Source organism: Caretta caretta, chromosome 2, assembly GCF_965140235.1.
Source record: "Caretta caretta isolate rCarCar2 chromosome 2, rCarCar1.hap1, whole genome shotgun sequence".
Classification (NCBI taxonomy): domain Eukaryota; kingdom Metazoa; phylum Chordata; order Testudines; family Cheloniidae; genus Caretta; species Caretta caretta.
Genome location: NC_134207.1, coordinates 235,985,858 through 236,007,598, shown reverse-complemented (window position 1 = coordinate 236,007,598; position 21,741 = coordinate 235,985,858). Strand labels below are relative to the sequence as shown.

The 21,741-nt window shown below is 41.8% G+C and overlaps 1 protein-coding gene across 1 annotated transcript in view; it reads right to left on the bottom strand.

Moving 5' to 3' along the window:
- The window catches only part of GPR158 (G protein-coupled receptor 158), a 312,886-nt gene that overhangs the window by 110,900 nt on the left and 180,245 nt on the right, over positions 1–21,741 (bottom strand). Inside the window, exon 5 of the mRNA XM_048837832.2 lies at positions 6,286–6,354. Coding sequence (XP_048693789.2) covers positions 6,286–6,354 — 69 coding nt within the window. The remainder of the gene's footprint in view (positions 1–6,285; positions 6,355–21,741) is intronic.

The following is a 21,741-nucleotide window of genomic DNA, read 5'->3' as shown; positions in this document are numbered from 1 at the left end:
CCACAATTCACTTTCTGATTCTGGCATGAACTCCTAGGAACTGAACTTTTCACCTCCTCAGCCTACCACCCACAGATCAACGGACAGACAGAGCAGATAAATCAAATCCACAAGCAATACCTTTGATCTTTCCTTAACTATAGTTAAGATGACTGGGTCATTCTCCTGCCCTAGGATTAATTTGCTTATAATAACTCCATCCATGCATCCATCTGACACAGTCCATTTTCACCGTTGTCTCCATTTAATCACACCTGCAGACTTGCAAGTTTCTGCTGTGATAGACCTCATTACCCACCTTCATCAAGTACACCAGGAACTTACAGAGCATCTGGAAGCCATCAAGGAAACATACAAACACTATGGTGACCGAGATCACCAAGTTGCATCGACACTAAGAGTGGGTTGACAGGTCTGGCTGTCTGCTAACCATCTCAGATCTTTCTGCCCATCTGCCAAATTAGATCATCAATACTTGGGTCCATTCAAAATTGCTGAACAAGTCAACCTGGTAACATTTTGACTCCAGTTGCCAGAATCCCTGGAAGTCTACCTGGTTTTTTATGTGTCCCTCCTACTCAGAAAATCCCTTTCCTAGCATCTCTGCTTCACTGGCCCCTCTCATGGAGGTCCAGGGTCAGGCAGAATACAAAGTGTGAGTGTCATAAACATACAGCTAAGGGTAGCATAAAATCCCTCCTTTACCTGTAAGGGGTTAAGAAGCTCAAATAACCTGGTTGGCACCTGACCAAAAGGACCAATAAGGGAAGAAGATCATTTCAAATCTGTGGGGGGAGGTTTTGTTTTGCGCTCTTTTTATTGTTCTCTCCGGGACAGAGAGGGACCAGGGCAGGAAAAACCATCCCCTAAAACCCTACCTAAAATAAGCATCCAAGATTACAAAAATTGTAATCTTTTGAAAATCTGGCCATAAATGCCACAATGAGAGCTACGGGTATTGGACTCCTTTGATTATTTGGCCCTGGCTGAGTGCTGAACATTAGAAAATGTGGTCCTGACATTTTATTTGAACCTAGTCCTAAAAGCTCAAATCTCTATCCATTTGAGCTAGAGGAAGTAACTCCACTAGCAGATAGAAAGTAGCCTATTTTTCTCACTGAGGGCAGCCACTTGGACACACTAAAGACACTGCCTATTGAACTGATTATAGAATTTACACGTGAAAACAGTAACAGCTGGTGAGAAAAAGTAGGAGACACATGCAAAGGGTAACAAAATATGTTTTGTTTTCACATGAATGGAGATTGAGTAAGTCAGAGATGCAGGAAGGCCACTCTAAATATCAGGAGGTGCAAGGAGAATGCTCTCACTGACACAGAAGTATTGTGCTAATGGATGAGGAGGAGACCATTATTAGGCAAGCATAAGCAGTGGGGAGTAAAGGGACACAAACAGGTTTATGATCAAGTCTATGGAGGTGAGTTTAAAAATAAGGAAGGCTGTTTTGAACCTAACCCTGAAGTGAATACACAGTCAGTAGAGTTATTTAGTGTGGAAATTGTGTGGCATAAGTCCTTGGCCAGTGAGAGAGGAGGTGCCCTAGCTAAGAAATTTACAATGGTCAAGGTGAAAGGATATGAAAGCAAGAACAGGATTTCAACAGAGGTGTATGTGAGGCATTACTGAACTGTGGTCCCTACCTGGAAAATACAGGTAGCACAAAGTGGCGTTAAACTGGCTGGAGATAGGCAGAATTTTATATTGATTGTGCAGGGACACTGCCACTCAGTGGAAAGCTGGCAGAGTCATCTCTAGTGCCTCCTGTGCCAGTCCCCCACCACTCCTGATCGAAGGGAAAGAAAGGTTTGTGTAGGAGTTGTGTTGGAAACATGGGGGTGGGAGGGTAGGCACAGGGTGATGGGGGAAGGTGGAACAGAGCTGCAGAATGTCCAGTCCTTAAAAGGACCCAGATCTCGTTCAATCAGGGACCCACAACCAGCTCACCAGCTCCATTCTATGTAAGGAGAATCAAGGCCAAAGAGAGGTATAAACGTAGGAGATTCAGAATCCTGATTTTCCTTAGATGTAGTGGAGAGGGGGAGCTGCATGGAGCTGGTTGAGCACAGTATGGCGATGTACTAAACAAGAAGTAAAAAGTCCGATAAATAAATTTAACCTATTAGGCAGGAAGTCTAAAAGTAGAAGCTGAGCTTTTCACTAATTGTCATGCTACAAAATATCCACTTGACATATAAAACGAAGAACAATTATCACTGCAGTCTTTTAATTATGAAATAAAAACAATTCTGCTCCTGTTTCAACGTTTTAAGTGCATTTTCCCCAGATCTATTAATTCCTTAAACAATTTGTTCTGATTCACAGAATTACAAAAACATTCCTAGACCTTTATAAATAAATAAAAATCCAATGTAACAGAAAAAGAGTTGAAGACCAGCAGCTGCACATATGTGAATTAGGTCTGATGTGATAATCAATATCCCACACCCTACCTATCTGGCATGAATTAAAATGTGTATAAGTGCCATCTGGGTACAAGTTATTCACTCATTTTATAGCCCACACTCGATCTTTTATTCAGCTATGTGTTCCGTAAAGGTTCATGCGAGCACAGGCTTGGATATGGTGTATGTACAATAGAACCTCATTAATTCACACTTCAAGAATCCACACATCCCATAATTCACACTCCAGAGTGGCAGTCTCTCCCTATTTAACAAGGTTTCGTAGCAGAATTCTACCGTGAGCTTACAGAAGTATGTTCTTAAAGCTGGTGAAATAATGGTTCATTTATCTGTCTAGGCTCTATGATGGCCCCCATTACCATGGTATCTAAGCCCTTTCCCATTTATTTAAAAATAGAAACAACAATCTTTCTCTCATTTGTCCCAGCCTGTAGGAGTAATAGCTTGATTAGAGCACAGTTGTGTATGTGAGGGAGAAAGAGAGCCCCACCAGAGAGTGTGTGGGAGTATAGAACTATTGCAGAGAGGAAGCTTGATCATGAGTTTTGCATTTAGCTCTGAACAAAGTGAGTGAGTAGTGGTCATTCTTGTATATTATGAGAGTGGGTTACTTAGTCTAGGACCAGTTCCATTCAAAGCACCATCTCACAAGCCTCCTGCATTGGTTCAGAGTTTCATTGTCAGTGGAACGTAGCTGTCATGGGATCTCATTGTTGTAAAGTGAGAAACAACCTGTCAGGTAATCAGGCATAGGCGCCAACTTCCCCTCTGGCCGGTGGGTGCTCGACTCCACCCGCCCCTGCCCCTCCTCTTCCTGCACCTTCCCTGCCTCTTCTCCGCCTCCTCCCCTGAGTGCACCGCGTCCCCACTCCTTCCCCTCCCTCCCGGAAAGTGCTAAATGCCGTCAAACAGCTGTTAGGCAGCAGAGGCACGGGAAGCGCTGGGAGGGAGGGGGAGGAGTGGGGACGTGGTGTGCTCGGGCGGGGGAGAAGTAGGCGAGGGAGGGGAGCTTGGCTGCCAGTGGGTGCAGGCACCCACTAATTTTTCACCGTGGGTGCTCCAGCGCGGAGCACTCACAGAGTCGGTGGCTATGTAACCAGGTACAGTCCCATGGAGGGCATAGAAAATCTGGACAGACTTTGAACTTGTCTCTATTCAATACAGAGCTGGTGCAGAGAGCAGAGCACTGCAGCAATGCACTCATGGCAACCCGTGTGACTACGCACATTGTCTGCTGAATTTTGTACTAGCTGGAGCTTTCGTAGCCAGTGTGGCTTCATTCCTGGATGTGCAACCATCAACAGGACACAAGGTTCTTGGAAAAGATCTGGACTCAAGACAAAAGGCTGGGGAAAGACTAGGGTGAGCAGATGGGAGCCACAGCAAGGTCAGGGATGAATTAAGCCAAGCTAGGGCTTTAGGAATATCTTACATGGGAACTCTCTGCTATGGCCTCACCCTTATACTTTGGCCCAGCCTACTGCTTGAGATGGTAGTAGCTGGGTCTTCCCTCCCCTTGGTTGATGGGAAGTGTGACAGTATCTCTGCCTCCTTCCTCCCTCAGCCACTTGGAGAGTATGCGCCCCACTCCCTTATCAGGAGCTGGGACTCCGCATCATAGAGCCTCCTGCTCTAGTTGGGTAGCAGAGCACCGACCTGCACCCCACCTACCTGGCTGGAGAAGGTGACAGCTGCAGTAGCCAGGGGACTCATCCTTCTTCCCCCAGAAACCCTGAGGATCTGTGAGGTCCTGCCCCACTGAACTGATGACTGTGGCTTTCTCCCCACAGCAGTGGCAAAAACTGCAGTTGAGTCCCCGGAGAGTAGCAGGCTTCCCTCCTTGACCCCGAAAAAAGCAACAGGGGCGTGGTCTGGTCTGGTGGGTGGGCGGGCCAAATGGCTTCTTACCCAGCTTTTGTGACTGCCTTTCCTTCCTCGGCTGAGCGCTCTCTACAGATTCAAACACTCCTAACTGCAGCAGTTACACCCAGTTCACACTTTGAAGCTTCTTTTCATAACTATGAGGGCTGGAGGCTTACTTTATTTTTGTTTTAAAACTAAAGCAGGGATTCTGAACTCACCATCTCACTGTGGTAGGGACCCTAGACCCACGATTACTGGTGCCTACCCTTTAATCTAGCCCTGGGCAAGTCTATAAGGGGTCAGAGTACAAGGTTGGGAAAAGGTTGGATTGTCGGAGAGAGAGGGGATACGCAGATGGACTGAGAGGAGGAGATGAGAGGATAAGCTTGTGTATTAGAGAGTGGAAAGGTTGTTAGATTTCTGACCAAAAGTACTGGTTTCATTCATATTCAGACTATGAGGCAATAAACTCTAAAGCAATGAGCACAGGGCTGGGAGTCAGAAAGGGTCTGATATTCTAAAATCCCAGCTCTGACACTGATTAGCTGTGGGATTTTAGGCACATCATTTCCTCTCTTCCTCATCTGGGATTCGATTTTGTCCTCTAGCACCTGGGTGCTGCTCTCACATAAGTGAAGACAGATCCAATCCCCAGTAAAATGGGGGGGAATAATTATTTACCCCAAAGGGTTATTGTGAGAATTAATTAGCATTTGTACAATGCTCTGAACATGTGAATCATTAACTAAGTGTTAAGTATGATTATATTTCTGTTCCAAGCACTGCATGACTGGCCTTAACATGTTCCTCATTAGTTTCTAATGGTGATGTCCATAACTCAAAAACATTAAAAAATGAAATCTGTCGAACAACCTCAAAATTAAAGATGAAATTCCAGATAAAACTATCCTAGCAATTAACAAACGCTCTTTTAGGTTAAAAGTAAAAAATGTAACACAATTTTGAACAATTTAGAAAACAAACTCCAGAGGGATTTGTGTTTATTATGGCATTTATCACCCCTCCTTTAGTACTGCATATTTGCAAATTGTTTACATGTTTGCCTGGGTGTTTTGCTTTCCAGGGTCTCGTTAATGAGCTGGAGCTCTGTAAAAGCCATATAAGCATTTGACCACTGGGAAAAGCTATAAATTAGAACATAACCATATTCAAAGCAGTCTCTAACTCTATTTCCTCCTCCATCACTTCTTCATTCCTATCCTCTTCCCACTTCGTCCACTTCCACCCTTCTTTCTTCCATCCACTCCTTAGGCCTCAGACTGCATGACCACAAACTTGCACCAAGATATCTTGGTTCTCCCTTTTCAAAAATTCCAGAAAACTCAACTGATTCATTAAGTATTCCAGCTAAAAGAACCAGAACTATGTTGTTCCATATTTTGCCCACTTACACTATATAAATAACAACACATCTTCCCAAACTTACTCTACACTTACAATATATAAATAACACATATTCTCAAACATAAGGTATTCCAGATGTCACACAATTTTAGAGATATTTAATAAAACATTAAAATAACTCCCCTGCTTTGTAATAAACTCCAGAAAGCACTAGATATATTCAGTCTTTGTTCTTTATACACAAACTTGACATTTTTGTCATTTTTAAGTACAGTAGAGGACCTAGTTTCCAGCTTTTGATATTCTGTTCAACTGGGAACATACAATAGGCAACCTCAGAAAGTTTCCATTATCCCCTTTCCCCCCACCCTGCCATTTTTTAAAAAATATCACTATTTAGTGTATTTGCAATATTCTCTCTATAGTACTCCCTGTGCTTGGAATTATTACAAATACCAAAAAGTTAAGAGAACTTACTGAACACAGTACATTAAAATAATTGTATTAACTTACCTAGTATGTACATAGTTTTGATATCTGTATTTATCACCAAATTGCTTATGTTTTAAAACTTTGGCAATAAAATCCGTTTAAAAATAACAACATAACTCACCGGGAAGTACAGGAGGAGTGATCCAAAAAGGATGGTTTCCAAAAGAACCAGGCCTGAAGCCCTGATGCTCTAGAAAACAGAAAAGGATGCATGACATTAGAAAATATTAATCATTTTCTCTTTAGGTTCTGAGCTATTTATGAAAGAAACCTTCATACTTGTCTGCACAGGGCCTGGCACAATAATTACCTATAAATATTATTAATCCTGATACAGTAGTTAAATTTTAATTGATTTCAACCATAAAATATCATTCCCTCTTCAGTTTTGAATGTTGTTTAACACAAAGCTGTTTAGATAGCATTTACTAATGCCCAGTTTTACCTTTAAACGTACATGCATTGATTCAGATCATGGGAGTTGCAATGATGAATTTAAGGGCAGAATTTGGTCTGTTCTGTTTGGATTTCAAATAGTCCTTCAAACCTTTTCACATGCATATTTAATACCAATAACCCGGCTTCTGTAATATGTATGAATATTCTAAAATTTTATTATATACCAAAAGTGGCTTTTTAGAATGAAAGCATGTAACTTTATTTCCCCCAACTTTTGTATGAGAATGCTGATTCAATCATTCACTTTTAAGGAATCTATATCTAGCCAAGTACTGTACCCCTTAATCCTATCTATGGCACTTTGAGGCCTAATCATTATGTTCCCATTATCATTTGCTTATTGTTGTAAGTAAAAAAAATAAAAATTGATCAATCTTTTCCTCCCACTATAAATCTTGTTCCAATAAGTTAAATGATTTATATACAGTAATCTACAGCTTATATAATAGGATAAAATGTAGACACTGCATTTCCCATTTCCTTAACTACCTACTTCATCCAACATTTTGTCATAAATCACTCTGTAAAACCCATTGTTTTTCTTTCAAACAAGGCAATTTTATGGTAGGCTGTCTTTCCGCGGAGAGGCAGGATGGCAGAAGGGCCCTTTGAAAAATCCCTTTGCTTCCTATTAAGAAAATTATTTTATAGCCTGGAATCAACCTGCCATGCAAATCTCTCCTGTGGCTTTGGTTGGGTACCACCATATCCGTTGTAAATAAGACAGTAATTTTTAAAGACTTTTTGAAAATGTTTTACAGAAGAACTGGGGCCAAGGGATCCTTTTTTCCCTTGGCCAAAGACTCTGCAAGGAACTCTCCAGATGCCCTCATTCAGGGAGTTCACAGTATGACTGTGACGGGACATACCAACTCCCCAAGGGTTAAGGAATTGCTCTGGGCACAGAAAGACACACCCCCTCACCCACTGCTGAGCATGCTCCCAGTGCAGGGAGAGCTCAAAAGGAAGCAGCTCAGCTCAGTCTGCATTGACTGAGCAGGAGAGCAGTTGGGTGCTACAACCTCCTGGAGAGAAGCCACTGGGGCTCACAGTCAAGCTGCTGCAGACTTTTCAACCATGGAGGCCAAGGACAACCAGTCACTACAGAGAGGGGAAGATGCTCCAGGGAGTGACCCAAGAGGAGTCCCAGGGGGACCCCAAGACAGACCCGTGGTGCAGATGAAGGAACAGAAGTAGGAGTAGGCAGTGATCGAAGGAACAGGCGTAAGGGCACCTGTCCCTAGGCCATGTATCTGGACCATTATTTTGAACAGACCTGGGTTGGAACCCAGTGGAGCAGGGAAGATTTGGAGTTCCCTACCCCCAGCCACTGACTCTCGTTACTGGGCGACACAGTCATTGAATACAGCTGCTGAACCCTGCCACTAGTCAAGACGGCCTCTGTCTCTCACCATCCAGAGTACTGTCACTAGGCAAAACTGCCAGCCTTGGACTCAAAAACCCCCTTGACACTGACTAACTGAGATTCCCTTCTATCAATAATAGTTACATCAGCTGATCACTGTGACAAGTGTGTGATGTACTTCATGGGATAGATTGAAAGACTGGGCAGTTCTTACTATGCCTTTGTATTATGAAACCCAATGGCTCCTAACTCAGTTGTAGTTGAGTTTAACATCATTTCTGACAAAAATTGTTTTTTGCAGCTGTGGCTGCTCAAAGCCAGTGGCTGTCCCATGGCGCCATTATTGACAGGCACTAGCAATGCCTAATTTAGCATCTCTAAGAATATGGAGGTCCACTTCAAGAATGCTTCTCTGGCTGCTGCAGTGTTTTCCAATTATTACCCATGTCAAACCTCCTGTTTTTAAGAAAGATAACCAAGAATATAATAGTACTGCAGCTCTGGGTGCCTCTCCATACCAGTGACACATGAGGTAAGTCAAGATTAAGGCCTTTTTTGAAGGCTGAGACTGCATTAGTTAGGGGTTATGAATGATCTCTTACTGGCTTTCAGTTGAAGTCAGGGAGCCATTCGGTCATGCAAGACTTCAGCAGCTTTTAATATGAATGAGCACAGTTGATGCTTCAGCCACATAAGTTATGCCTACACAGCCTGCGAAGCAAACCTCCCACCCCAGGTCAACAGACTTGGGTTAGAGGGGCTAGCACTAGCATGATAATAGCTGTGCAGACAGCGATTTGAATTTGTGGCTCAGGCTGGAACTTGGGCTTTGAAGCCCAGGAGGGGGGTAGGCTTCAGAGCCCAAGCTCCAGCCCAAGCTTCAACTTCAAAATGCTGCCTACACAGTTTTTGTTAGAGCTCTAGGGAGAGCCCAACTAACCCAACTCAAGTTCCCTTCCAGCCCTACGTTTCTGTGATTCTATACCTATAATATTGAAAAGAAAACAGGCTGTAGTTATCTTGTATTTGCATTTCACCCCCAAGCAACTGAAGTGCCATGTGTCTAAAGGATCTAAGATATCTACAGTGTTGTTCAATGTATATATATTATGGGCAAGATTTTTACCCACAAAGGAAAGAATTTTCATTTACTGCAGAGGAATGTTCAGAAATAGTAAAGTTAAGAACCTTGGCATTATTTTCAGCAACATCTTTTCCCTGGAAAGCTACATGTTGGATATAGTACAAAAGTGTTTTCATTCAACTGTGCAATCTGTGCAGACTGCACCCTTATTTCTCCTGTGGTGAACTTGCAGACACAATACATAATCTTCTGACCATGAACCATGACTACTGTAATTGCCTCTTGGATCTTGTCTACACTAATATTTTAAAACATGTTTGAACAAGTTAAGTAATACCATTGGAAATCCTAGTGCAGGCAGGATACAAATGTTCATTCCTAGTTGTGTTTAACCCTTTTGGAACACATTTTCGTCTGGCCTGTACTATAAATTTCAATGATGTTAGCCAACACAAGTTACAACATGATTAAAAATGGCAGTGTAGGTGGGATCTCAGTAGGGCTTCTAGCAATGTTTCACCAACCATTTGCATCCAATGTAGAGGTGTAAAAGGACATTTGTGCACTAAATGGTCACCTGTGGTCATATTCCAGCAGCCCTATGATTTTCTACACAAGCTGCCTATAAAATGGTATATTCTGAGATGAATCTGCTGAATTTTAGAGAACTCACTAGGGAGGGACTGAATAAAACTGAAATCTCTTAACAGATTTCGGTGCTCTGATATTTCATGCCTTTTAGGGGTTCACGTTTGTGCCTCTAATCAGAAGGTGATGAATCCTTTATATGGTGCTCCCTAAGGCATGGATATTGATAACCATGGACTTCTGCATCCATCTGTCTCCTCCCCATTTACATGTCCAAAAGCACTCTCTTTTTGGAAGTACTTTTAATATAATCACTTTCCTGTGTGCTAGGATATTTTAATTCATATTTTATGTATTTATCATTTTAGCTGCTTTTGCATATAGCATCAGGGAACATGCATTAATACCTATTGAAATTTTAATTTCCATGTAATCCAGTCTGAAGATTTTAGGTTTCCCCAGTTCACTCCCTTAATATAAGATAAATCCACACAGTATTTCAATAGTATGTAAGGGGCAAGGGGAAAAAAAGAACATGGAGACTTTTGCATCCCGAGGGAATAAAACAGTCTTGTTCTATCTCCCTGATTTCTGGAGGGAATACTTTATGCCTTCCTGTGTTAGGAAGAAATCTGTATTTCTTCCACTCTCGGGAATCATTAAATATCTATCTATAAATATCTATCTATTTCTTTGGACACTGTTGCTTTCCCACAAGCTGACAAGCCAAGCAACTTCTTTGATTAAGGAGTTTTATACTAAATGTTCAAATACTTCTATATTTTCCTCTGGAATGACTGTCACAGCATGACCCTCCATACTTTATACAGAGTTATAAAGCATTTAAATGGATGCGACAAACAAATTTAGCCCAACTTTTGTGCCTCTCTGACAACAGAATTATTTGAAAAAGTTTTAATGAACAGTAGATAATAAACAATTGGTTCATTTTACTTACTTGGACTTTCAAAAGTCTTTGGACTTTGGGGTGAATGAACCAGGAATTAAAATGGCAAAGCTTGTTAGCAAAGCAAAGTTATTTAGGTTAATCAAAACTAGTGAGGGTTGTGAATTCCATAAGGATCATACAACATTAGGTTCTTATCCTGTAAAGACATACACAGATGTTTAATTTTATACTTGTGGATAGCCCTCTGAGAATGTGAACTCCTTAATTCCAACTGGCAAGAGGGTTATAGAATATCCTGATTGTGGTATGTACATTCTGGCTCAAAGAATGTCATGTGAGGCCTTACATAAAAACCTGGGTCACACTGGTCATTGCTACCATTGTGAAATGTATGTACACATACTACATAAGGAGTTATGTCTATGTACTGAAATTATATTCTTAAATTCTATATCACAGGAGAAGTGAAGAAACAGGTTTTCTGTCAAACAAAAGATGGTTTATTCACCAGTCTCTCAGTTGAGATGTTAATTGGGCATTGTAAGCTAACAAAATGGATGTCTATTAACATACAAAGTTATCAAAAAGAGATGTGAAGTCAACAGGGAAGAGCACACAGGAAAAACAAACCATGGAGGGGAGATATCCTGTCTCTGAAGACAGACAATGAACTTTGGGGATATAAAAAGAAGGCAAAGACAACACCACCTTATCCTGCACCTAGGAAGTAAATGGGCAGTGCGTTTACATGAAAACTGGACCTCAACCAATCTTGGTGAAACACTGTAGAAAAGACTTTGGGTGAGATAAACTTCTTTAGATAATAGAAAAGGAGTACTTGTGGCACCTTAGAGACTAACAAATTTATTTGAGCATAAGCTTTCGTGAGCTACACGAAAGCTTATGCTCAAAGAAATTTGTTAGTCTCTAAGGTGCCACAAGTACTCCTTTTCTTTTTGCGAATACAGACTAACACGGCTGTTACTCTGAAACCTGTCATTAGATAATAGAGTAACTAGTTAAGTTTAGTCTCTAGAAAGCATGTTATGATTTTATTTTATATATAACCTTCTGTTTCCAGTGTCCTTACTCACTATTTCTTGACTGTTGAATCTGTGGTAATAAATTTATCTGTGTTTTCACATATGAATATATGTAAGTGTGGTCTGAAATTCAGTGTTGATAAGTGCAAAGTAATGCACACTAGAAAAACTAATCCCAACGATACATACAAATGATGGAGTCTAAATTAACTGCTAGCACTCTGAAAATATCTGCTCAGTATGCAGTGGCAGTCAAAAAAGCTAACAGAATGTTAGGAACCATTAGAAAAGGGATAGATAATAAGACAGAAAATATGATAATACCATTATATAAATTCATGGTTCACCCACACCTTGAATACTGCATGCAGTTCTGGTTGTCCCATCTCAAAAAAGATACATTAGAATTGGAAAAGGTACAGAGAAGGGAAACAAAAATGATGAGGGGTATGGAACAGCTTCCATATGAAGAGAGATTAAAAAGACTGGGACTGTTCATCTTAGAAAAGAAACAAATAAGGGGGGGGGGGGATAAGATAGAGGTCTATAAAATCATGACTGGTGGGGAGAAAGTGAATAAGGAAGTGTTCTTTATCCTTTCACATAACACAAGAACCAGGGTCACCCAATTAAATTAATAAGCAGCAAGTTTAAAACAAATAGAAGGAAATACGTCTTCACACAACACCTGTGGAACACGCTGCCAAGGGATGTTGTGAAGGCCAAAATCAAAAGTGGGTTAAAAAAAGAATTAGATAAATTCACTGAGGATAAGTTAATCAGTGACTATTAGCCAAGATGATCAGGGCACAATCCTATGCTCTGGGTGTCCCTAATCCTCTTGACTGTCAGAAGCTGGGACTGGATGACAGGGAATGGATCATTCAATAATTGCCCTGTTCTGTTCATTTCCTCTGAAGCATCAGGCACTAGCCACTATCAGAAACAGAATACTGGACTACATGGATCATTGGTCTGACCTAGTATGGCCATTTTTATGTTCTTATGATATTAAACAAGGTGCTGATCCTGAACTGAATCATACAAGCTGGTGTGTACATTGTTTTCTTGGGGGCAGCAGCCCTGATATTTCCGTGAGTGTTCAGTGGATATGGGACTGAACACTACAAGAGAATGCTTTGAAGGGGCTCCAGGACTGTAGTGCATCTATTGTTAACCGACAAAGCAAAAAAAGGGCTGGCATAGCCCAGAGGAGAGCGCTTGGGTGCGTAACAGGGTGATGGTGGCCGGGAGCTGACAGTAAGTTAAGCACAAGAGAGTCTCCCTCATGCTGGAGGCAGGGGGCAACAAGATGACTTAGAGTTCCTGGGTACCCCGAGAATCATCATAGCAGAGTTAGGGCTTTAGGTTACTGGATAGTAGGACAGTAGATGAACTTCAGTGTGGACAATTGCACAGTAATGCACATTAGAAAGAATTACTTAAGTTACTCACACAAACTGGGTTCAGGGATAACTGAGAAAAGATCTACACATTGCGCCAGACCCTCATATTAACATGAATGGAACCACAGTGATTTATGCACATTGAGGATTTGGCCCATCACTGTGAATTGCTCGAGATAGTCCAATATTTTATTCGCTTTTTAAAATCATTATTGCACGTTCAGCTGATGCCTCCATTAAGATGGAACCAGAGCAGCTGAGATGGAGGTGGGGCAATTACACAAGATCTTCTTTTTTTCTTTTTTTTTAAATTGTGTTTTAGCTCTTCTGGTGCTAAAGAAAGCCCTTTGAATGTGAGAAATTGGACTAATTAGCTATATTGACTATATAGGATCTAGGAACATGCAACTCATTATGTTTTTGATAAAATACACTAAATCTAAATGCTTTTTTTGGCCAGGTACGACACAAACAAATTTTTAAAAATAACAAATGATTACGCATTACAGCATTTTGAGTTGTGAGAGTAGGTGCATAGGCCCAGGCCTCTGTGAACCAGGAAGCAGTTAAGCACCTTCAGTGGGCAGAGAAGGGGCAAAGCAGAAGTTCCACCATGAAGGGTATAAGAATTTAAATAGAATTCAATACACCCCTCAGCACGTGCTGATGACAATATACCCACCCACAACTAGAGCTTAAATTTACACCAACACCACTGGATTCCAACATATGAGGGCTTTATTTCAGTTAACTAAGTAATAATCTCTCTCTCACTAAATATATAATGTTTGATAAAGCCATAAATACAATCCTGAATGCAAATATTTAAACCACCAATTGCTAAGATGCTAGTGGCATTCTCTTTAGATATAAATGACCCGCATTCAATGACTTGCCAAATTCAATCACTGTAGGAATGAGTGTTTTATCTAATTTATTTCTGTCCTTTTGGCTGGATTTGGATCATCATCCATTGTGCTTTCCTCTAAATGTTTCCCCCTACTGCACTGCATTCCCTAAAGTAATGGCTGTTGCTGACTTTATCTAGCAGAGTACTCCATACAGAGACACACAGAAAAACATGTATATCCAAATACAATTAACAACGTTGATTCTAAATTTGCAAGTCATTCATCCTGTTTAACTGTCCTTAAAAGGCCTAAAAGGGCTGGCAGTGTCTTTTATGGCTGCAGAACTAAAATTATACGTGTACTCTGATTTCTGTGAATTCAAATTACACTATAAAATCAATACATAAAGCCAACTTCTACAAGATTGCTTTCCACAGACACACTTCTACCATAATCTAAAGAGCAAATAAGCAGGAACTAGACTCGAACAGGCCAATTACGAAGTCATTACATGGAATGTTTCCATTTTATTTTAATTAAAATTACTTGTAATCACAGATCTGGTCATTTAAAAGGTTTTACGTGAACTGATCACATACATCAAAGTTTTGGTAAGTTTTTATAAAATATAAACAACTTTTACAAGTTGGTTCATGTTTCTAGAAAGTCTCAGTAAAGGAAGCATACCCTGGGTTTGATTAAGACATATGCTCTTTGTCAGTACAGCAGACAAAGGAAAGTCAGACTTTCCCCATTAAGTAGAGCAATGCAGTCTTACAACACAAAGTAAATGGACACTGAGTGGCTTGTACAATAGAACTGACTACCTCACATACCATTAGGTGTGAGTTAATACGCTAGGTGCCTGGATCTAAGGCAATATATACCAATAAAATGTATCAGCCATCTACCTAAGGTATTCATACCATCCCCCTTACTGTAGTGTCTGAGCACTTCACAATCTTTAATGTATTTACTGTCACAACACCCCTGTGAGGTAGGGCAGTGCTTTTATCCCTTTTTACAGATGGGGACCTGAGGCACAGAGAGGCTAAGTGACTTTCCCAAGATCACATTGGAGGTCTGTGGTAGAGGAGGGATTCATAGATTCTAAGGCCAGAAGAGACCACTGTGATCACCTAGTCTGACCTCCTGAATAACACAGGCCATAGAACTCCCGCAGAATAATTCCTAGAGCAGATCTTTTAGAAAAACATCCAATCCTGATTTAAAAAGTGTCAGTGATGATGAATCCACCACGAGCATTGATAAATTGCTCCAGTGGTTAATTACTCTCACTGTTAAAAATGTATGCCTTATTTCCAGTCTGAATTTGTTTAGCTTTAACTTCCAGCCATTGGATCTTGTTATATCTGTCTCTGTTAGACTGATAAGCCCATTATTAAATATTTGTTCTCCATGTAAGCACTTACAGACTGTAATCAAGTCACCACCTTCTCTTTGTTATCTAAATAGATTAAGCTGTTTGAGTCTAAAAGGCATGTTTTCTCATTCTTTAATCATCCTCGTAGCTCTTCTCTGAGCCCCCTCTAATACATCAATATCCTTCTTGAATTGTGCGCACCAGAACTGGAATACAGTATTTCAGCAGCAGCCACACCAATACAGAGGTAAAATAATCTTTCTGTTCCTACTAGAGATTCCTGTTTACGCATGCCCGGATTGTGTTAGTTCTTTTGGGTACAGCATTTGAACCCAGGTCCCACACAGCACAGGAAAGCACTCTAAGCACTGAACCATCCTTCCACTTATGCAATACATTAGTGTATGACAAGGTAGCTGAGCAACACTCTGAGATGGGCATCACTTAGAGCAGCACTATGAGATGATAAAGGGACTCAAAGTCCTATCTTGTGAGGCCTCCAGCTATAGAAGAGCTCACACAACCAATCCTCTAACAGCGTCCCTGTGAACAACTCTTCTGTGAAGAACTTTTCAGTCTTTCCCCTCATTATCTAAAAAACTACTTCTCTTTCTCTGGATGGCACCCTCTTTAGTTGAGCCAGTGTGAACACTATTAATGGGGCTGTACCACGCTATCAATATTTGGTGTATCCAATAAAGACAGGAGAGTTATCTACACACTGGCCACAACTTGCAAGGAGTGTTACCAGCGTGCCATGGGTAGATTTACACTGCAGCTGGAAGATGTAATTTCCAGCAGAAGTAGATATATCCCTGGTAACCCTAACAGCATCCCAATGCAAATGGGCACAGGGCTCACTGGTATCTAGTAGTGAGTTTCAGCTAGCCTGAAAAGCTCCAGTGTACCCCAGCTCACTATTGTCATAACCTGTATCTAAAAGGTGTCATGTCAGATATCAGTAGAAAGCTAACAACACACTGATCATTAATATTGTGTGGTGTATGTATGGAGGACAAATGCAAAATTACAAACTTATTGGAAATTATGTTCTTAACATGTGTCTGACAGGCAGAGCTGAAGTTACCCCACCCTAGACAAAGGAATGTGGTTCTGCCACCTTGAAGGTGCTTTCAAGATACGCTCCCATTGTCCCTTAATGTATTTACATAAAAGGTAAACAGGGCCGTCAAGCCAACAAGAGGAGGAAACAACCACTCAGCATAGCATCATGGCAGGGGTAGAAGATGCAGGAACAGATCAATGTGCATTTTAGCAAAAACCAGCATGGGAAGAAACCAGCAGGGAACTTCCTTCACCCAGAGACCCCATGTCACCTTCCTCATAGCTTGAATTTACTTTGGGGGTGGTGGGAGGAACCTTCTGAAGAATGCATTTCAAAGGTTTACTGGGCTATTAAAGAGAGGGGCAAAGAACTCCAAGCTATCTTTCACCAAAGAAAACAAAGGAGCTGAGAATTTTGTTAGAGATCCTGACCCAGGGAGTAGTGAGCCATCTTGCTAGAACAAGGTTGGGCAAACTACAGCCCGGGGGCCGGATCCGGCCCGCCAGCCTTTTTAATCCGGCCCTCGAGCTCCCGCTGGGGATCGGGATCTGGGGCTTGCCCCGCTCCAATCTGAGAGCAGGGTCGGGGGCTGCTCCACGTGGCTCCTGGAAGCTGCGGCATGGCCCCGCTCCGGCTCTTACACACAGAGGCAGCCAGGGCACTGCACTCTGCACGCTGACCCCTCCTCAAGCGCCGCCCCTGCAGCTCCCATTGGCTGGGAAGGGGGCAGCATGTAGAGCGGAACCCCCTGGCTACCCCTATGCATAGGATCTGGAGCAGTGCCATGCTGCTGCTTCCAGGAGCCGCTTGAGGTAAATGCTGCCCACAGCCTGCATCCCTGAGCTTCTCCCCATGCCCTAACCCCGTGCCCCAGCCCTGATCCCCTTCCCGCCCTCTGAACCCCTCAATCCCAGTTTGCAGCATCCTCCTGCACCCCAAATCCCTCATCCTCAGCCCCACCCCAGAGCCTGCACCCCTTCCCACACCCCAACTCCAATGTTGTGAGCATTCATGGCCCGCTATACAATTTCCATTCCCAGATGTGGCCCTCGGGCCAAAAAGTTTGCCCACTCCTGTGCTAGAAGGAAGTGTGGTAAGAATCTTACCTTGAACCAACACTATAGTTTTGTTAAGTCTTAGTCTCTAGAAATTGTTTTTCACTTTTATTTGCTTGTAGACATTTCTAACTCCATCCTTTATGCCTGAACTCAAAATCCTATCTCCATTTGTTACTAAACTCGTTTTACTTTAAATTTAAACCAACCCTGTGCTGTGTTTGAATTGAATTGAGTGTTATCTCCAGTTAAAATAAGAAGCTGTTCATTTTGTCTTTTTAGAGGCGTAACAAACTAACCTTATCATTCCTCTGAATGGTCCAGGAAAGGGTAGGACATTGAAGAGCGCATGGTTTGGGGAAAATTTGGGACTGGAGACTGATGGGGTCATCTTCCCAGATGTAACCAAGGTTGGTGGATACCAGACTGTGGCTGGGGTGTAACAAGCAGGCTGCTGGAATCAGAGCTGCTGAATCAGAGCTACTTAGCACACAGACACTCAGTGCGTGCTTATTTGCTGGCTGCCAATGTCCAGGCTGTGAACCACATCAGAGCATTTAAGGCACTTGGGGTTACAGGGCAAGTGGTGATGTAACCCCTTACCAGTCTGGTAATGTAACCCCAGAACGTGATACTCACCCTAGCTTCAATCGAGCTAGCATACTAAAAACAGAAGTACAGCTGCAGCAGCACAAACAGCGAGACAGGGTAACCACCCTGAGTACAATCATGCTTGTCTGGTCTCACCTTTTAAAAGAAAAAAAATCCAAACCCCACCAGAAACAATCCCTGACAGCTCCATTGCTTGTAAAATTAATCAAGTCATCTCTATCTAGCACAGTAATCAGGTATTTTAGGATAAAGCCCAGTGGAATTTTCTTCCACTTGCATGCAATGTTAGTTGAGCTCCCCCCACCCTCCCCGATCAGCTGCTTGTTTTGTTACATCTGCTTGTGCTGTTAGCATTTGTTTAGACTTTTGCTTATTTATTTCTCCAGTGAGATATTGTTGGTCTTGTGTACTGTTTGTTCATTTGCTGCTTTGTCTGTGTGCTCACTTGCTTTCAGAGTTTTATTTCTCTGTTCCCTTGTTTGTGCCAGTGAAAGTGTCCTGTCTTGTTTTCTTTTTCTCCCTCCCCAGTTATATGCTGCTGCCACCACAACAGATTTGACTTCTGGTTAACATTTACATTTTCCCCTCTCTCATTAGGGTTTTTTTGGATTGTTTGAAATGAATTTACTTCTTGTTTAAAACGTAATAATTCTGAGTAAAATGTTCACTAAGATGAAGAGTGAATGGGAGTGACCAGAGGACTCCTGGTTTACAGCTCCAATCCAGCAATACTGGGCTCAATCCAGGAGTAACTGGATTAAATTCTATGGCCTGTGTTACACAGGAGGTCAGTCTAGATGACCTAATGGTCCCTTATGGTCTTAAGCGATATGAACCTCTGAATGCCCCTCCTACACTCTGCCCTGGAAGATTTTTGAGAAGGGACTGCCACCTCAGTCAAACTATGTAGTGTGGAACATTGTTCACTTGGGAGAATTCCATCAAAGCCATTGCCACTTGTCAACCAAGAGAGTAAATGCAATCTAATTACTGTCAGTTCCTGCACAGGAAGCCACCAAGTGGACCAGACACAAGTTGTACAACAGAACTAGATGCAGTGCAACAAATAAAAAGTGAGAGCGAAATAACACTTATGTAGTTAACTTTTTCAGAAAGGTTAATCAGCAGATGGGTTTAGTTATTGGGGGCTGGGAAACAGACTGAGGCTAGGGAAATAGTTAATTTAAAAAAGAAACTAAAAGTAATCTTGATTAGAGGGGTATTTGGAGATGCCCTGAATAGTGACGGAACTAATTGCACCTGTACTCCCCCTCCATGGCCCAGCAAGGGCACTCATTCTTAAGCTTCTGGCTCCCCAGCAGTCACCTCTCTTAGTTGGGGACCCGCATCTCTTTCCCTCCTGACTAGGGTATTTTCAGGCTGCTCAGTTCCTTGACTACATTGTGAATTCTCTGTTTAACCAGGCCTGCTTTGCCTTCTCCTCTGAGGCTAGGAACTAGTATAATTGCCCGTTATGTTACCACACAGCTCTTTCTAAGTAAGCACATTTATTCTTCAGGTGAAAGCATTACCAAAAAAACCATTAAAAGCAAGAAAATAACCTATACGCATGCTAATAAGCTTACCAGAGATCACCCCAACTCCAACAAAGGGTCCGGTAAATGACTAGTCCTTCAAACCCCACAGGGGATTTTCTGTGGTTACAAGTTCATAGCATCTCTTTGCTCAGAACAAGCACACCCATGAATAGGTCAAATTCTCCCAACCCTTCCCATGAAGGATTGGGGCTTTCCTTAGACAGAAGATCCTGTCTGTTTGCTGGATCAGAAAGAAGATACTGAGTTAGTTTAAACTTCAGGGTATTTATCCACAAGTCCTTTCTTTGTCTGCTGGTTTCTAGAGAAGCTAGTTTGAACTAGTATATGGAAATATGTCTAGGCAGTAGTACCTCTTGGAAGGTGTTACAACCTAAGTGAATTTGCCTAATCACCCCTGATTGTTCTTAGTGGGCTGTGGTCCTGCTCTCCTATGGAATTACTTGCAATCCCTGGCCTACAGTGATACATAAACTTAATATGGTATGATTCCCACAAAGATATTGCAGAAAATTGCTATATCTGTCACAAGTTCCCTTTAAAGTATATATGTAGATAAACTGAGATGTCACGTGCCTATCACCACCTTGATCACTTTACCACCTTTCCCCTCTGATTGCTGAGATCTACTTTTACCAATCTATAAATGTGTGTACCCTAGTGGAAGTTACAGCAGACTCTATTAGAATCTCTCCTCTTCTGTTTGTTTCTACTCAAGAATGAATAGTCCCCAAAATCAGTACACAAATAGACCCGTCGCTCTATTCTCAAACCTAGCTGCAAACTGAAACCAGTTGAAAAGTAAACTGTGATTTCCATGAGCACGTTCTTTTAAATTATTTTATTAAAGATATTTTAAAATACTGACATATACATTAATATGCAGAGAAACAACACAAACTAGTAAGAAAATGCATAATAAATCCAGTTCATTACTTCACCCCTCCTATGAAGCAATTTCAGGTGTCTCCATGTACAAATTCTTTAGAACAGGGGCACAACCATTTTCTCACCTCCTCACAATTAGCCTTTTGTCACAAAATACCACCCATCCCCAGAAAACCATTTATCAAATGTTTGTTGTTGTCCCATCGAGTAACTTGGTCTCCAATATGAGTAGAGAGTGCCCCCAGTACTAGTGTTTGAACTCTTACTCATAAAATTAATCAATATAAGACTGAACCATGAACTGACACCTGGGATGAGAAACTGGTTGATATCAGATTGGCAAAGATCCTGGGGGGTTTTCGCCTTCGTCTGCAGCGTGGGTCACTTGCAGGTTTAAACCAGGGTAAATGATTAATTCTCTGTAACTTGAAGTCTTTAAACCATGATTTGAGGACTTCAGTAAGTCAGCCAGAGGTTAGGGGTCTATTTCACGAGGGTGAGGTTCTGTGGCCTGCAATGTGCAGGAGGTCAGGCTAGATGATCATGATGATGCCTTCTGACCTTACAGTCGAGGAGACTATATGGCTCATAGGACATGTCTACATGTCAAGCTGGGGAGGGTTGATTCCCAGCTCAAGGAGACATACCTGAGCTAACTCTGGTTAAGTTAATGCACTAAGAATAGAGTATAGCCATGGCAGCGTGAGTGGTGGGAGGGGCTAGCCAGCCAAGTATATGCCTAGGGTCTTGGATGGGCACATGTTTGGGGCACCTGGCCCCTCCCTCGGCTCACACTGCCACAGCTGCATTCTATTTTTAGCAAGCTGGCTTGATCAGCTCTAGAGCGAGTACATCTCCTCAAGCTGAGAATGACACCTCCACCTGGAAGTCTAAACATACCCATGCTATGTGGCTCTATAGAAAACTCACAGCTTATGCAGGATATAGCTGTACCACATTTCAACTGAGCAAAGGTTGCTTTCAGTGAAACTTGGCCTTGTCCACTCAAATAACTTGAGCCCAGTGAGGGTTTGTAGACAAAAACTGAAACCTTACATTTGACCCTATATTTTGATCCTAAATTTACCCTAATTGTGAGCTCAAGTATGGAAGTGCGTGAAAATTCATGAAGTGTCACAGTAACCTATAACAATACACCTTGATGGGAAAAGGTGCAAAAGGGAGACAGAATGATTAAATTACTACAAATAAAAAAGTCTGGTGACATAATTCAAGGACTGTGTCAAAATCATGTCTGATAAACAAGAGAAATACAGGACCAGAAATCAGTGAACCAAAACTGGTGTGT